The sequence below is a fragment of the Marmota flaviventris genome, chromosome 5 (genome assembly GCF_047511675.1).
Source record: "Marmota flaviventris isolate mMarFla1 chromosome 5, mMarFla1.hap1, whole genome shotgun sequence".
NCBI classification, from domain to species: domain Eukaryota; kingdom Metazoa; phylum Chordata; class Mammalia; order Rodentia; family Sciuridae; genus Marmota; species Marmota flaviventris.
The window spans coordinates 107219179-107235617 of record NC_092502.1 but is presented as its reverse complement, the minus strand read 5'-3'; the positions used below and the strand labels follow the sequence as shown (position 1 = coordinate 107235617).

The following is a 16439-nucleotide window of genomic DNA, read 5'->3' as shown; positions in this document are numbered from 1 at the left end:
AGTGGTAGTTGATTCATTTTTATTACTGTATAGTATTTCATATATATACTTTAAAGGCATACATAATTACTTATTTATTCCCCTTTTGAGTTATTTCCTGCTGCTGTACATACTCATGAATATGTCTGCTAGTGCATGGTAGGGAAATGCCCTTTACAACTTTATAAGAAAATGTCAAATTATCCTCCAAAGTTATTATACAGTTTTTATTCCTCTCAACGGTGCATGAGTTTCCATTGAATGCATGTTCCTAAAACATGGTATTATTAGACTTTTAAAATTTCTGTCTAATAAGCAGGAAGTGCTATCTTGTTGCAGTTTTTTCTGGTACATCTTAGTCAGTTTTCTTAAGTGCTTATTTTCAAAAAAACACATATAGGATATTAAAAGGGGGCAACAATTTGATGTAGAGATAAAAGTGGTGGAAACAATTAAAAATCAAAAATAGGGTTTTCCAAGTCTAGCTACAAGGTTTCTTGATTTTCTACAATATTTCTGTAGAAGATAGTCTTGTGTTTTATTTTTTTAATTTTTTTTTAGTTGTAGATAGACACATACTTTAATTTTATTTATTTGTTTTTTATGTGGTGCTGAGATTCAATCCCAGGGCCTCGCATGTGGTAAGTGAGCGCTCTACCACTGAGCCACAACCCCAGCCCTGTACCTTCTTTTCTGCAGATGACTTTGTTCCTTTTCGAATCCATGAAGACCAAAAGAAAGGTTCAAGTTGGAAGTGCATGAACTAGATGGTGATATGAAAGACTGCTGGGCTTCCGAATCTGCCATCACTTCGCTGTTCTCCCCGAGTGGGTACATACTGGGGCTGGTGTCAGTAGGAAGGATCTGCTTGCAGCTCTGAGGCTCCAGCGAGGGACCAGTGGATTCAGGGCTGGTGCGGGCAGAGATTCCCTCTATATTAATATAATTGATATCCAACTCGCCCACCTAGAAGTTGAAGGCAAAATTTTTTGCTGAGAAAAAGCAGGAAAGAATGGTTTAGCTAAAAATTAATAAAATTTTCCTAATTAAAAAAAAAATTCCACCTTATTTGTCTTTTTGCTTTGTTTTTTCTTATTTTTGTTTGGCTTTATGTAAACAGAGAATTCCTTCAGGATCTGTTTTTGCTCACATGGCTGCCATTCCATAATTCTCAGATGGAAGAAGACTGTTTCAAAGACTGCTTTTTATCACAAATCCAGAAACTGATTATACTTTTAGCACTTTATGAATCTGAAACTGATTATGTTTTTGATATTTTGTGAACCACTGACTCAAAATGAGGGAAAAACGTTTAAAATACTAAAGAAAAAACTAAAGAGTATACTGCTTTATTCACCAGAATTCATTGGTTCATCAGAATCTGAGTATCCAAGGTAATTAATGGTGGTCACACTAACTTGAGTCTCTCCCAAAACACACCAAACAAAAAGAACAAATAAAACAACATAAAGTACATGTGTGTTGCAAATGTAGAAGATAAGAAATGACCCAAATCTTGAATTATCTATGAATAATAAAATAAGCATCAATTCCAGCAAGTACCCCTTTTACTCCCACCATGAGACTTGGCAGAAAGAGAAGAGGGAGCCTAAAACTTATCTAAAAATCATCACCAGAAAGAAGTGTGGCCTACACACATGAGAAAAAAAGTCTTAGTTGACCCAAAGTACTTGCTCTTAGAGGTTTAAAAGTGCTGTTATTTGAGTGGTAGTCACTAAAAGGCATTATTACTTGGGGGGAAAGTCAGTAAAAAGGAAGACATTTGAGCCAGGGTATAGCTCAAAGTAGAATATACACTTCGTATCTTCAAGCACCTCAGTTCAATCCCCACCACCAAAAAAAAAAAAAAAAAAAGAATAAGAAAAGAAAGAGATCAGAGATAGGGTGACAAAGAAGAAAAGAAGCAAAAGGGGAAATTTTAGGATCCTAAATCATCAAGCATCATCATCATAATTTATTAAGGCAAAATCTATCAATGAATGCCCATACTAGCAGATGAAATTCTAATGAGTAAAGGGATGTCTACAGAAACTCAAAATATCCCCTGACAACATGTTTAATAATTTTAAGAAGAAAAAAGAATAGTAACCTTATTGAAAGAAACTTGATAGATCAAAGGTAAAAATCACAAGGGACAGTCTGACATTAGGAACCTCCTGATATAATGCACTGAGAAGAACACAACATTATTACCATAATAGTCCTCCCAAACACAATCCAATTTTGAAGAGATAACTGACAAACTGAAACTGAAGAACCTTATAGGAAAATAAAAATAAATATGGTCCATATTCTTAAAAAATATTAATGTAATAAAAGACAAAGATTCATGAACTCTCCCAGATTAAAGGAGAATAAAGAGATGTGACTACTAATACAACATATATCATGGAATTTTCTATTACTGCAAAGAACATTATTGGGACAACTGGATAAAATTGAATAAGGTATGGAGATAACAATATTTATCAATGACAATTTATTATTTCAGCAACTATATTGATCTTATGTAAGAGAATTTCCATGTTTTTAGAAAAATACATCATGAATATTGAGGGATAAAGGGGCTCCATATTTTCAATGTATTCTCAAATGGTTAAAATTTTTACATAAATATTTTAGCCATTTGCAAGCATGCATGCACACACACAAACACACACTCAGAGAATAAAAAGTAGAGTGTAGAAAATATTAACATTGGGGGAACTGAGGTAAAAAGTATACAGGATTCTTTGTACTGAAGTTATGTAGGTCCCAAATTATATCCAAAGAAAGTGTTCTTTTCAGGGGGGCTGGGATTGTGGCTCAGTAGTAGAACGCTTGCCTAGCACATGTAAGGTAATGGGTTTGAGTCCCAGCACTACACGAAAATAAATAAATAAAATAAAGATATTATGTCCGTCTACAACTAAAAATTTTTTTTCAAAGTGTTTTTTCAAAGTAGTTTATATGACAGAGAAATTTTCAAAGTAGTTTTTAATCATATGAATATTCTCATCAGGTAGGTTGATAACCTTGAAAATTAATGGGGAACAGCATAGAATATAAGCTAACCTAATAATCTATTTAGGTTTCTATGTAAGTTGAGAGAGACAAAAGGAGATTTGAAAATATTATTTTCAGATACTGTAGAAATTATTTTAAATACACAGAAGTTCAGCTCTTCACATTGTCCTTGTTATTCAACTGGCCAGAAGAATAGTAATAAAGACTATGTGAAAATTGTACTACACTGATACAGGACCTTTGTGATTAAGGTATTTTTTAAAATACTTTTAAGTTGTAAATCAACACAATATCTTTGTTTTATTTATTTACTTTTATGGGTGGGGAGGATAGAACCCAGTACCTCACACCCTCTAGGTAAGCACTCTACCATTGAGCTAAAACTCCAGCCCCTGTCATTTAGTTTTATTCCTATGTTTTAATTGCACAAATTCAACCGTCTTCAACTCTGTTTCAGTCTATTGAATTAGACTCTGGATTCTCTATAAATGCTAACTTTAGTTCTTTTTTGGTTTGTTCAACATTATTAGAGCAATACTTCTTTCCCACAAAATATTACCAAAGAGAAATGAAACCTAAACCTCATCTTTGGTTTGGGAAACTTTGCATTTTTAATGTGTCTCAGAACATATAAAAACAGTTTTCCCTACATAGAATTGAGTCATTTATAATTTTAGCTAGTTGAAGTGAATGGAAGCATTATAGTACTCACTGGAGCTCTGGACAAAATGAAATAAGAACTCAAGAAATCTTTCATTTCAACTATTGAGAAATTATGGCCAAAAAGCATCAAAATCAGAACATGGAAAAGAGTTATACACTAAATACTATAAAACACTGATGAAAGAATCTAAAGAAGACACAAACAAATGTAGAAATATCTTGTGTTCATGCATTAGAAGAATTAATATTGTTAATTAATATCCATACTAGCCAACGTGACATGCAGATTCACTGTAATCCCTGTATTTTAGAAAGAGTGTTTGGTTTTGTTTTTAAAATTTGGTTTTGTTTTTTCATTTTTGTAGAAATAGAAAAATAGATCTGAAAATTTGCATGGAACCACTCAAGATCAAGAACAGCTAAAGCAATCTGGAGCAAGAAGCACAAAGCTGGAGTCATGGCACTTCTTGTTTCCAAATGATTTTACGATATTACAATAACAAAAACAGAATGGATCTGGCATAATAACAGACACACAGACTAATGGAACAGAATAGAAAGTCCAGAAATCAATGCACATATATACAGTCAACTAATCTTTGACAAAGGTGCCAAGATAACAGAATGGGGGCAGGTAGTCTTTTAAATAAATGATGCTGGGAAAACTAGACATCCATAGCAAAAAAGTGAAACTGAATGCATTTCTAACACCATGCTCAACAGTCAACTCAAGATGCATTAAAGACTTAAATGTGAAACTTGAGACTATAAAAGTTCTAAAACAAAGCATAGGAGAAAAACAATGGTGTTGTTTTTTTTTTTTTTGGGGGGGGGCGGGTGACACCAAAAACACAAGTAACAAAAGCAAAATAAATTAGCAGAACTACATTAGGCTAAAATGTGTGGCAAAGGAAATGATCAACAAAATTAAAAGACTTATGAAATCGGAGAGAATATTTACAAACCATATGTCTGAAAAGAGGTTTGCATCCAAAATCCATAAGGAACTCATGCAAATTAATAACAACATAACCTGATTAAAAAAAAATAGCCAAAGGACCACAATTAGACATTTTTCCAAAGAAAGCTTACAAATGGCAACCAGGTATATGAAAAGGTGGCAAATGTTACCAATTGTCAGCAAAATGCAAATTAAAACCACAATGAAATGTCACCTGTTAGGATGGCTATCATCCAAAGTCAAAGACAAGTGTTGGGAATATATAGAAAAAAGAAAACCTGGTACACCATCAGCGGGAAAGTAATTGGTACAGTTATTACATAAACCAGTACAGAGGTTCCCCCAAACTTAAACTGTAACACCAAAAATTCCATTTCCAGGCCACAGGAAATAAAATCACCCCGTGTAAGAGAGAGCAGTACTCCCATATCCATGGCAGTATTATTGACAACAGCCAAGGCAGGGAATCAACATGTGTCCATCAATGGATGAATGCACAAAGAAAATATAATAGGTGTGTGTCATGATTCAGAGAGAAGCATATTATTTGGCCTTAAAAAAGAAAAAAAAAACCTATAATTTGTTACAACACGGATGAACTTGGAGGATACTGTGCTAATTGAAATAGGCCAAAACACAGAAAGATAAGTACTGCATGACCTTATTTACATATGAAAAATTCATAGAAACAGTAAGTACAGATCTGAGCAAACAACACAACAAAAACTATGTAAGATGATGGATATGTTCAATTAATTTGATTTTGGTCATCATTTCACAGTGTGTGTGTGTGTGTGTGTGTGTGTGTGTGTATACATAAACCATCATATTACACCAAGCACAGTGGCACATGCCTATAACCCAGGAGGCAGACACAGGAGGATTGCAAATTTGAGGACAGACTCAGCAACTTAGCAAGGAACTAAGCAACTTAGTGAGATCCTGCCTCAACATTAAAAAAAAAAAAAATTAAAAGGGCTGGGAATGTAACTCAGTGATAAAGCCCACCCCTGGATTCAATCACCAGTACTAATAAAAACAAAACTCACATTATATACCTTAAATATATATATATAATTTTTGTCAACTATACTTTAAAAAAGCTGGATGTAAGTATCATAAATAAAACAATAAATCTTACATAAATGTATACATGCATCTTAAAGTGTGTCTAGAGCACACAAAGTCCAGCTACACTGTACCCTGAAAGAATATCCCCAGAACTCCCACTTTGTTCTATGTTCCAATCTAGATTTTTATAATGAGGGCTGACATGCAGCTGGTTTACACCAAGACAACTGTTGTTATTCTGATTTATTGGTTTCTATGTCATTTTGAATTCCATTCAACCTATGTCATTCATACTATGCATTTGTTGTAACAATGTTTATAACACTAGAGAAAATGAGCAGAGCTATATACAACTAAAGGCTGATCAATTAAACAGGAAAAAAGTTCATATCAAAGAAAACATTTATAATTAATAATGTAAAATACATGACATTAATAAGAAAGGTAAAATACATCATTGCCCAATTGATATAATATGGTACATATCATATTTAGGTTTTAAATTCAGTGGAAAAGGAAAAAATTGTGTTGTCTAAATTATCCATGAAAATCCGTTATATCTCCCATAAATAAGAATATGTAGAAATCTCCAGTTCTACAAGTACATTTTAATTTTTATAAACACAAAATTTGAAGATCACTGAGCTAGAGAAAGAAAAAAAAAATGTTAGTAGACACCTGGCACGTTCAAACCCTCTGCCTTTATGAGATTTTTTTTTTTTTTTTTTTTGCGAGGGTTGAGGTGTACCAGGGATTGAACTCAGGGACAATGAACCACTGAGCCACATCCCCAGCCCAATTTTGTATTTTATTAGATACAGGGTCTCACTGAGTTGTTTAGCACCTCACTTTTGCTGAGGCTGGCTCTGAACTCGCAAAAAATCCTCCTGTCTCAGCTTCCTACATGTGCCACTGCGCCAGGCAAGTCTCTTTCAGGAAATTGGTGGAAAATTCTGAAAGGTTCCAGTTTCTCTGTAATGTGATACCATTTTGTTTTGATACTATAGTTCTATAAGTGACTGTGTCATGCCAGACTGGAACCAAACGCTTGCTCATTAGTGATTCCTGGATTTCAATACAAATACTGCCTAATCAAGTCATCCATGCCCTGTTTATTGAAAAGCCATATAAAAAATGTTGGTGACCCATTGTTGTGTCGTCCTTTGGCCCCAGTAAAGAGCTCTCACACTTTTCTCATTTTCCAGTGTCTCAAGGCCCCTCCCTTCCAGTGCTTCTCGGTGAGGTCAGATGTGTTGTGTTCTGAAATAAGAACCTAAGTTGAATGTTCCTAAAACAAGATTTCACAGCTGCGTTGCCAGGGCTGCTCTGAGGCGGAAGTTGTTCAAAGGAACACAATGATGCTGCACGTATTTCACACAGGCTCAAGTTCTGGAAAGAGGTACAGTTGCACCCTGGGATATCAGGCATGCCTTACCTGATCTATCACCATGCAGTTAGCATAGACTTCGTCACCCCCATTCAGCATGTTGGAAAGCCGGCCTGCTGCAAGGAAAGTTGGGGAGTGCTTGGATGTTTTGAGGGCATCAAAGGAGCGATCTAGAGGGAAATGAAAACAGGACAGATGAAGTCGGAGGAATTTACTTTAGAGTCAAGCTTTACCTTCCTTGGTCAAACCATAAGGAGAAAAAATTAGGAGTGCATTTTTTAAGATGGCATTTTGCTGTCTTCACATCTTAAGATCTACCCAAAAGTATGTTCTGTACTCAAATCTTCTCGGTTATCTAGAACCTTCTTGTAGAATGAATAGTTCTAGATAGCTAAATATTTGCCCACTTTAAGCACTATTGAAATCAATTAAATATTTGCCATCAATTTTTAGCAGATTAAATTCTAGTTGCCTTCATCAATGAAATGAAAGCATTGGACATATTCTTGTGCTTCTTGACAGGCTGCCTACGAGTGCACACAGAGAACAAGGCCCAGCAGCTCTGGCTCTGGGCAGCCCAAGGGAGTGCAGAGTCTCTGATATAAAGTTTCCCTCCTGTTTCAGTTACAGAAATGTTTGTGCTTGCTTCCATGTCCCCAGATTTGCTCCAATTAGATGAGGTGGCTCAAAGTTGTGTCCCAGAGAGCTGAAACATTATCATATTTGTAGGGAACAAAGAATTGAAAGTGACAAAACATAGGAGATCCAAAAGGCCTTGTTTCCTGTGATTTTGGTTTATTTACAAAACTCAGAGATATTCACCAAATTTCTTCATCCATAAAAGTGGATTATTATCATGCTTTCCTCCTAGTAGGGTTATGAGGATGAAATGAGTTCAGACAGATGAAGCAGGTGACACAAAGTGCTCAATAAATATCATTTGTCACTACTATTACTGTCACTATCATAAATGTTGATTTTAAACCATGTTCAATGCAAGGTACAAGGTTATTAATACTAATTGCACTGTGTTGTACTAATAATAGGCTAGTGATACCTGTAAATGACATTAATAGGGTAGATTCAATGTTCCATCCTCAACAGTGGTCATTCTCATTCACATTCCAGTAAGTTTTCTTGAATGGGTACAAAGGGGCTGGTACTGCCAGTAAGCCATTAGAAATGGTGGAGCCCGTGGGAGTGGATCGGGAATTGTTTTAAAAAGATTAATAACTGTTAGACTGATATACAACAAGCAAAAAGAAAATCTACTCTTTCATGAGAAAGTCCTAGATGATATAAAAGTTACAAAGATATATGGATTATACAAATCAAATGGCTTGGCTTTGGATTCCAAATCCAAAACTACCTCTTTCCCACAGAACACCAAAGTGAGGTTTTATTAAGCCTTGAGAAAATAAACAAAGCAAAACAGTTTCTTCTTACGTCCATAATATAATATTTAATTAACTTAATTGAATAGCTAGGTATATAATATACAAAGTCCAAAAATAATTCACAAGTACAACCTTTATGATCAATTACATATGTTTTGATTCTGATTACACAAAAGAAAAGCAAGGTAGGTTCCAAAGGTTATAAATTACGAACTTGACAAAATGCTTCCAATGCGTTCTGGAGTCAGAAAATACTTGCTCATTTGTCATTTTACAGAATGTTTTACAAACAACCATAAGTGATTCAACACGGCCCTCTGAAGTGTAATTAATCCAGCTTAACTGCTCTACGGTGTCATATTTTCACCAACTGTAAAACACCTGGTATTTCTGCCATCACATCTGAGGGACTGTTCATTCTCCTTTTTAATCACTGCCAAATTAAAATTTTGTTGATAACTAGACTGACCTAAGAACTAACAAGATATTGAACAAAACGATTCCAAGAAATGGATGGTTTTCATTTTTAAAAATACAGAATATAATGAAATATTACCCCAAATTGTATGGTGCATTAAATGCATTGCCAAGTGATGCAAAAGCCATGCTCTTAAGGAACAAAGAAAATGTAGTGTCCAAAAACTCTGATCACTTACTTCAGGGATGAATAGGAGCAGAAATTACTGCTGTTTTCATGTACATAGGTAAGAGATACTTGGATATGCAATTTTCCTTCATAAACAAATCTATCTGCCCTGTGTGGCAGAGCAGAATCTATAAGAAGGTCATGTTCAAGCAGTAAAAGAAACTAAGAGGTGGCAGAATCTGGGTACTTTGTCCATGCTTGGGTCAAATCTATTTTCTGCATGATTGACTTGATTAAGGTTTAAGAAAATTTTATAATTTGTAACAAAGCCAGGTCTATAACATCTCAGCTGCAATTCTGAAATCTTGAAAAATCAAAACTTTTTCATCAGTTTCATTCGGAAACATATTTGGTGCTAAAATCTGACCTGAGCTCAGGTGTAGTCTTTATTTACTCCACTTGGGATGAACGCTCACACATCTTGCCATGGAAATATTATCATGCTTGATGATGGGTTGCACCACCATCACTCATATCACACACAATATACAAACATCTTGCCAAAAAGATCTGAAAATTCTCAATTTCCAAACAAATCTTAGAACAACAATTCCCAAAATCTTGGTAATCCTCTACTATTACAGTTCAGATCTGAAATGTACCCACAAAGGCTCATGCATTAGGCAATGCAGTAATGTTCAGAGGTGAAAATATGGGATTATGAGAGTTGTAACCTCATCATTGGATTAATGTATTTGCTGAATTAATAACATGAATGGACTAACAAGAGGTAACTGTATGCAGGTGGGGTGTGGCTGGAGGAAGTAGATCATTGGGAGCATGGCTTTGGGGACTATATCTCCCTGGCTTCTCTCTCTCTCTCTCTCCCCCCCCCCCCTTCCCAGCTTCCACGAGGAACAGTTTTCTTCTGCCATGATGTTTCTGCAATGCAACTGGCCAACTGTGGACTGAATCCTCTGGAACCGTGAGCCAAAATAAATCTTTCCTCCTTCAAGTTGTTTGTGTCAGGTAATTTGGTCACAGCATAACAAAAATCTGCATAACAAATCTACCAAATTCACAATTTTACCATAGCAAACCTATCACCTATATGATTCTGCTCTTCAGTACTTTTCTTCAGATTGACTTATCTTTATTCTTTAAATAAAATTATTTGAAAGAAATGCTTATCTCTACTATAAACAGAAAACCACTCTTCCTTGTCAAAAGTAGAATGGAATTCACATACTAAAATCAGTGAAAAGTAAATCAAGAAATTAAAGTCTGAACACCATTGCCTGCCTAAGCTGGGAATCTGAGAGGTCTGTTCTTTCTTGGTTATAGGGAAGTTCTGAAGGATTCAAGAAGTGTTCAAGATGCAGAAGTACTAAACTGTGATGTTCTCCTTCAATCACCAGAATGATCAAAAGAAAATTCCTGTCCCAGTACAGGATTTGATGTCAGGTAGTGCTAGATTGTTCATCTCCATGATAAATAGTTCCCAGAAAGTTTACCCTACACTTTGAAAAACTAGCCTAGATGGAATCATCATCCTGTCTCTCAGGCAATGACTCTGATGGGGCAGTGAGTCCTGATTTGGGGGAGGAGGGACATGACTGTACATGATTATAATACAGCAGTGAGGAGGGAAAATCTCTACCTTCTTTCTACTTCTGTCACTCATAACCTGCCATGTGGATTTAGTTGGGTCACTTGCTGCAAATTAGCACAGCTAATTTTAATAAATTTGAACATCTCTCAGGAGTATCCATCACTTGTACTTGTTAAGGGACACCTCAAGGTCACAGGATCCAGAAGACTGACAGACCAGAAAGTGACACAGGCTAATAGGACCATGATACCTTATCCACTCAACACAAGTCACTGCAAATAATTGGGTTTAAACGAGCAGAATGAGATTGTGAAAAGAAAAGGAGCCTTTAAGAGGACTTCCAAATAAACACGGATTACATCTATTGAAGTGGCTAATTGTTCTACTGTGTTTCAGACCAAAGGAAAAGTTATGGTGCTTTCCCTTAAAAAAAAAAAAAAAAAAAAGATCTTTTTAAGGTTTTCAAGAAATATGACTTTATTGCTTCCATACGTAACTACTTTAGTAGTAAATTAAGCAGAAAACCATTGACCCCACCCTCCCCCAAAATGTCCTTTCGGTTCTTTTTCAATGAACATATAAAAATATTTTGCTATAAGAATGCCATGTATTTGTCTTAAATAAATGCTGTCATGTAAACCTATTTTTAGTAAAAAGTTAACTTTATACTGTTGCTGATAGCATTAATTTCTAATATGCAGTAATCCCATATTTCAAAAACAGTATAACAATAATTAAAGCTCAACTCCCATCCAAGCAACTACAGATTTTAAATTAGTGAAGGGTAGTGCATTACAGTAGTGAAGAACAGGGGCTTTAAAGCCAGATTACTTGGGTTTAGTCTCCACCACCTATTAGCTGTGTGACCTTGAGCAAGTTACTTGGCCTCTGTGTCTCCATATCCTGATCTGTAAAATAAGGACAATCATATATTTATCCCATAGGACTGTTGTGAGGATCAAATGAGCAAATATTTCAAGTGATTAGAATAGAACCTGATGCACAGTAAGCATTATGTAAATGCTTGTAATTATCGTACAAGTAAATGCGGTTGTGCAGTTTTGATTCTTTAAAAAAAAAGTAATATTGTCCTTGGCGATCACTTTATATCTTTTAAAACAACTCAAGGCGACTGGAATGTGCCGAACATTCCATTTGCTACACCAAGAACATTTAAAAATGCTCTGACTTTTATTTCAGACCTAACTCATGTTAAGACATTTTGCAAAGTCTGTCGTCCTGGATAAGGCAACTGAAAAACATAAATGTGAAGAGAAAAGAAAAGCCTTCACCTGCCTGGATCCAGGATTTACCTCCAGTGACTCAAGGATGAGATCTCACAAAAGGGGAGGGATTATAACTGCAGCACAAAGACAAAAGTCAGATAACCTGAGCCAGCCTCTCCAGAACAAAGGGAGGATTTCAGGATCTAAGACGTTCTAACCAGGAGTGGACTGGGCCAGAGTCTCCCTGCAGGACAAACAGTGGCTGCTGGCCGGCCTGCAGCTCTCCCCCTCCCACTGCCACTTTGTAATGTGATCCTGGGAACTCTACAAGGGTTTGCCAGCACTTCACTTCTTTGGGGTGCTGGATGCTGTAGTTAGGGGACACGAGCAACGCTGAGCATGAACATGCTTCACCCAGAGGAAGAAGGGGAATGGGCTCCTGGAAGGGGGAAGGGGAGGCAGCTGCAGATGCCTCCTTCCCTCTGGCCCTTAGGACTACTCCAAATCTGGCAGGAAACAGTTAACAGCATAGTCCTCCCCCTCCCTCACCCCCACACCTCTGCAACCTGATTGATGTCTGGTGAAATCCAGGTCTCCCTCCAGAAGCTCAGAGCCTGGTGGCTGCAGGTAACTGTGGCCTACTTGAAGGTTATGTAAGAGACCCACGCCCAGACATGATCAAACCCGGCCTGGGCAGCCTTCAGCAAACCTGCTGCTGGCCTGGTCTGGCCCACTCCGGGTGCCAAGCTCTCACCTGCCAAAGTCAGGTGAACGCCTCTCAACCCACAAATCTCTTCACCATGGCTGGGCAGATGGGTTTCACTCACTCACTTGCTCGCTCATTCTTTATGTTTTGTTTTGAACCTAGAACTTTCTGAGTGTGGCAGAAGGACCCCCATTTGGCAAAGGGTAAGCCTTCTGGGTTCATTCACTCTACTGAAACAGTGTCCATCGTGGTGCCTACTGTCTTCCTATGACAGAGCTCATCCTCAGTTCTGCCTCACCCTCTCTGACCTACCATGCCTCCCTTCCTGCCTTCAGCCTCCAGGACACCACTGTCCCTAGGTCCTTTCACCCATTGGCCTTTCTACAACTGGCTTTCCAGATTTAGGCAGGTCACATTGCTCTAGGGTCAATCCTCCAACCTCCCCTCTGTCCACTCATTTCCTGGGTCATCTGACAACAGGGCATCCCGTGACATCATGTGGTGAGGACTCTCAGATCTTCATCTCCAGACCTCTCTCGAATGACAACCCTCTCCTCAACATCTCCCCCGAGTCTCCCGACAGCCATGCCCAGCATAACTGGTCCAAATCAGACAGGACTGTCCACTTCTCCCAGGTTTCCTTGCTTCTCCAGGACATGGTCCTGTGGCTTTCCTTGGACTTACCCTTGGCTTATCTCTTCCTTTCACAACTAAGATTCAGAATTAATCTTTTCTCATCACCTCCACTGCCACCCCAGGGCAAGCCACCACCATCTCCTTCCTAGATTACTGCAGGAGTGTCCCAGCTGGTCTCTCTGCTTCTAGTCTATGATCTTTCCTCCACAACACAGACACAGCAGTCCTTTTACAAAGGAAATTTCTTCCTATCTCATCCTGAGTAAAAGTCAGACTTTATTAGGACCTACTGTGCTTCACACACTGTGTCTCCTCCACCCCAACTCAACCTCCCTAAAGTCCTGCCCACTCCTCTACTCCACCTCACTGGCCTCTGTGCTGTCCTGTGCCTCAGGCCATTTGCACTTGCCACTCCCCTCTACCAGCACTGCTCTTCCCCTGGATATCTGGATACCCCGCTTTCTTAAGGTTTCTGTTCAAATGTTGTCATATCAAAGAGGCATCATGTAAATGACCAGTATATATAAAATGATAACCCTCTAAGCTCTGCTTTATTTCTCCTACACCACTAACGATCACCTAGCACATTACACTTTTATCATATATTGTCCATTTTCTTCCATCAGAATGGAAGTCCCTTCAGAACAATAGCTTTGAATGTTTTCTATATTTCCAGTGCCTTATAACCATGCAGGATACAAGTAGATATTCAACAAATACTCACAGAAGAAATGAATAATTTCTTCTTAGAAAAGAACAGACATTTGTACAACTAAGAGATGTTCTCCCTGGTCTGTAATGTTTTCTCAGATTCTGGAGGTTTCCTTGGGCTTTGCCCAGCTGGTCTTGCTCTACTCCAGGATGTGAGGGAGTGGCACTTTTTTATGTTATTCATTTATTCATTCTTCTTTTTTTTTCATATTTACTGAGAGTCTACTGATTGCCAGCCCAGGATGCTCATCCCCCACTGATGACTCTTAAAAACATCCTCAAAGCACATCCCTGTGTATTCCCAGGAGGTCCCAGGAGGTCCTGAGGTAGAGCGTATTCCTCTACATGGCCAGGAGGCTCTCCTTCTCCTGTGAGTCTTCCTTTTGCTGCTTCTGCATTTTCCCCTCTGTCAGCTGCCACACTCTGGTGGTGAGATTTCCTTGGCTCCTCCTGGTGGGGGAATAGGCGACTTTCTGGTTGGGTCTGATGCAGAAACAGATCGCACAGAACAACGTGTATCCCACCAACTTCCTGTACCCTGTGCTATGCACAGCCCAAGAATATCACTGTCCAATCGCTTTCTTTAAAATATCATATAGGTACCCTCTTACCAGAGGAAAAATGGGACATATAGATTTGCAAAATAAAGGCACTGGGGAACAGATGGGAAAACGCACGTTCAAAGAGAGAAAGTAGGAGCAAGATAGGAGATACCACAAGAGTCGGAATGTATCGAACACCTGTCCCATCGGGGACAACTGTGCCAGATGCCACTACTATTATAGCTCACATAAATGTGCTTTTAATGAACTAGGCACTTAAAACTTACATGTATTAACTCATTGGATCCTCAAAACAACCCTTTGAAGCTGTACTGTTTATTACTTCATTGTACAGATAAGGAAACTTGGGGCCCTTTAAGTACTTTCTCAAGGTCATACACAAATATGGCAGCTCTACAGAGGTACCCCCCAAGGAGGGTCTGAGTACAGAGTTTAATAATTGGGATTTCTGTGTATCATATTTCGAAACAAAGAAAATGGAATTCGAGCAATGTCTGGTATTTTCTCATTAAGAAGCTTCGTTAATGTGTTACAGTATGATTTGTACCTAGGTGTGTCTGCCTACTTCCTGGGCCTGTGGTATTATTCACCCTAGTCACTTGCTGCCAGATATGACAGCATGAATCCTGCTGAGAAAATATTCACAAAACAGTAACTATATAATTTTGTTTTGTTTAATGACAGTGCATTCAAAGTACTGAGGAGAAAAGACTGGAATGATAAACTAAGAAGTCAGGTAATCTGGTGGCCTTTATATCCAACATTTTATGATCTACCATTCCTAGACTTTAAAAAAAATCCAGAAAAAAAAATCATCTTCCCATCTAATATAAGGTAATGAAAAGCAAATCATATTTTCAAAATGTGCTTTCTGTGTCAGAGAACAGCTATGAGGCTGGGGTTGTGGCTCAGTGGTCAAGCACTTGCCTGGCATGTGTGAGGCACTGGGTTCAATCCTCAGCACCATATAAAAAAATAAAGGTTAAAAAAAAAAAAGAACAACAATGTAATTTCATGCCAAATAGCAGGTTATGAGTAAGTCAACTAAAGCAGAGAACATACGTGTACATGTATTAACTGGAAATGTCCTCCCTGTGAGTACACAGCATTGTTTTGAACCATCAGCCAACCGTATTCTCCATAACCAGATAAGTATTTTCATATTCATTTTGTAGACAAGAAAGTTTAGCTCAGGGAAAGTGAGTTACTTGCCAGGGTATAAAGGATTGAACCAGGACAGAAGCCCAATGCTAACAGAGACCAACCCCATCCTTGGTCACTGCGGTACACTGTCTCCCAGACTCTCCAATTTAAAGGGGCCTTTCTCAAGTTTTGAAATGTACAGAAAGCAGACTCTTCTCATGGTCTTAGTGTGATCCAGAAGAAAACTCCCAGCCTCACAATGAAAGTGAACATTTCCAGAAGCAAACTGCAGTTTATCTCCTTGACTATTCCTCTTCTAAGGTTCTCTTAAGATTTTCCCAGTATTAATCTTGGCCTGGAAAATCTCTTGGCCTCACTCTTCTGAGTTAGACCTGAGGTTACAGAGAGGAACCATCCAAATTCCAAAATTATCCTTAGCCCAGGAATTTCCTGTGGGTCACATTAAGCTGAAGTCACCCTGTAGGTTTTAGTTTACACCAAGAGGTGTCTAGGAGAACCCAGGAGTCTCTGTCCACCAAACTAGAGAGTCTCTAACATCCATCCAAATGCCTGGTGCTCCCTCTTACCTCTTCTTCCTGGGATCCTATTAAATTAAATAAATAAAAGCAAGCCCTGGGAGGAGGTCAGGCCTCTCAGAGAAGTCCCGTTAACAGCAGTGATGACTGATAACAGAAGCCAATGGATTCCAGAGGCAAGAATGGTTTGTTTCTCCAGCAGAGTTGGAACAGATGTTTAAAATCCCCTTCTCAA

The 16439-nt window shown here is 38.0% G+C and overlaps 1 protein-coding gene across 5 annotated transcripts in view; it reads right to left on the bottom strand.

Moving 5' to 3' along the window:
* The window catches only part of Arhgef28 (Rho guanine nucleotide exchange factor 28), a 306403-nt gene that overhangs the window by 97035 nt on the left and 192929 nt on the right, over positions 1 to 16439 (bottom strand). For all 5 annotated transcript variants that reach the window (XM_071612505.1, XM_071612508.1, XM_071612507.1 and 2 more), the window contains 2 exons: positions 7137 to 7258; positions 665 to 945 (listed from right to left, as the gene is read on the bottom strand). In XM_071612505.1, the coding sequence (XP_071468606.1) occupies positions 665 to 945; positions 7137 to 7258 (403 nt within the window). The remainder of the gene's footprint in view (positions 1 to 664; positions 946 to 7136; positions 7259 to 16439) is intronic.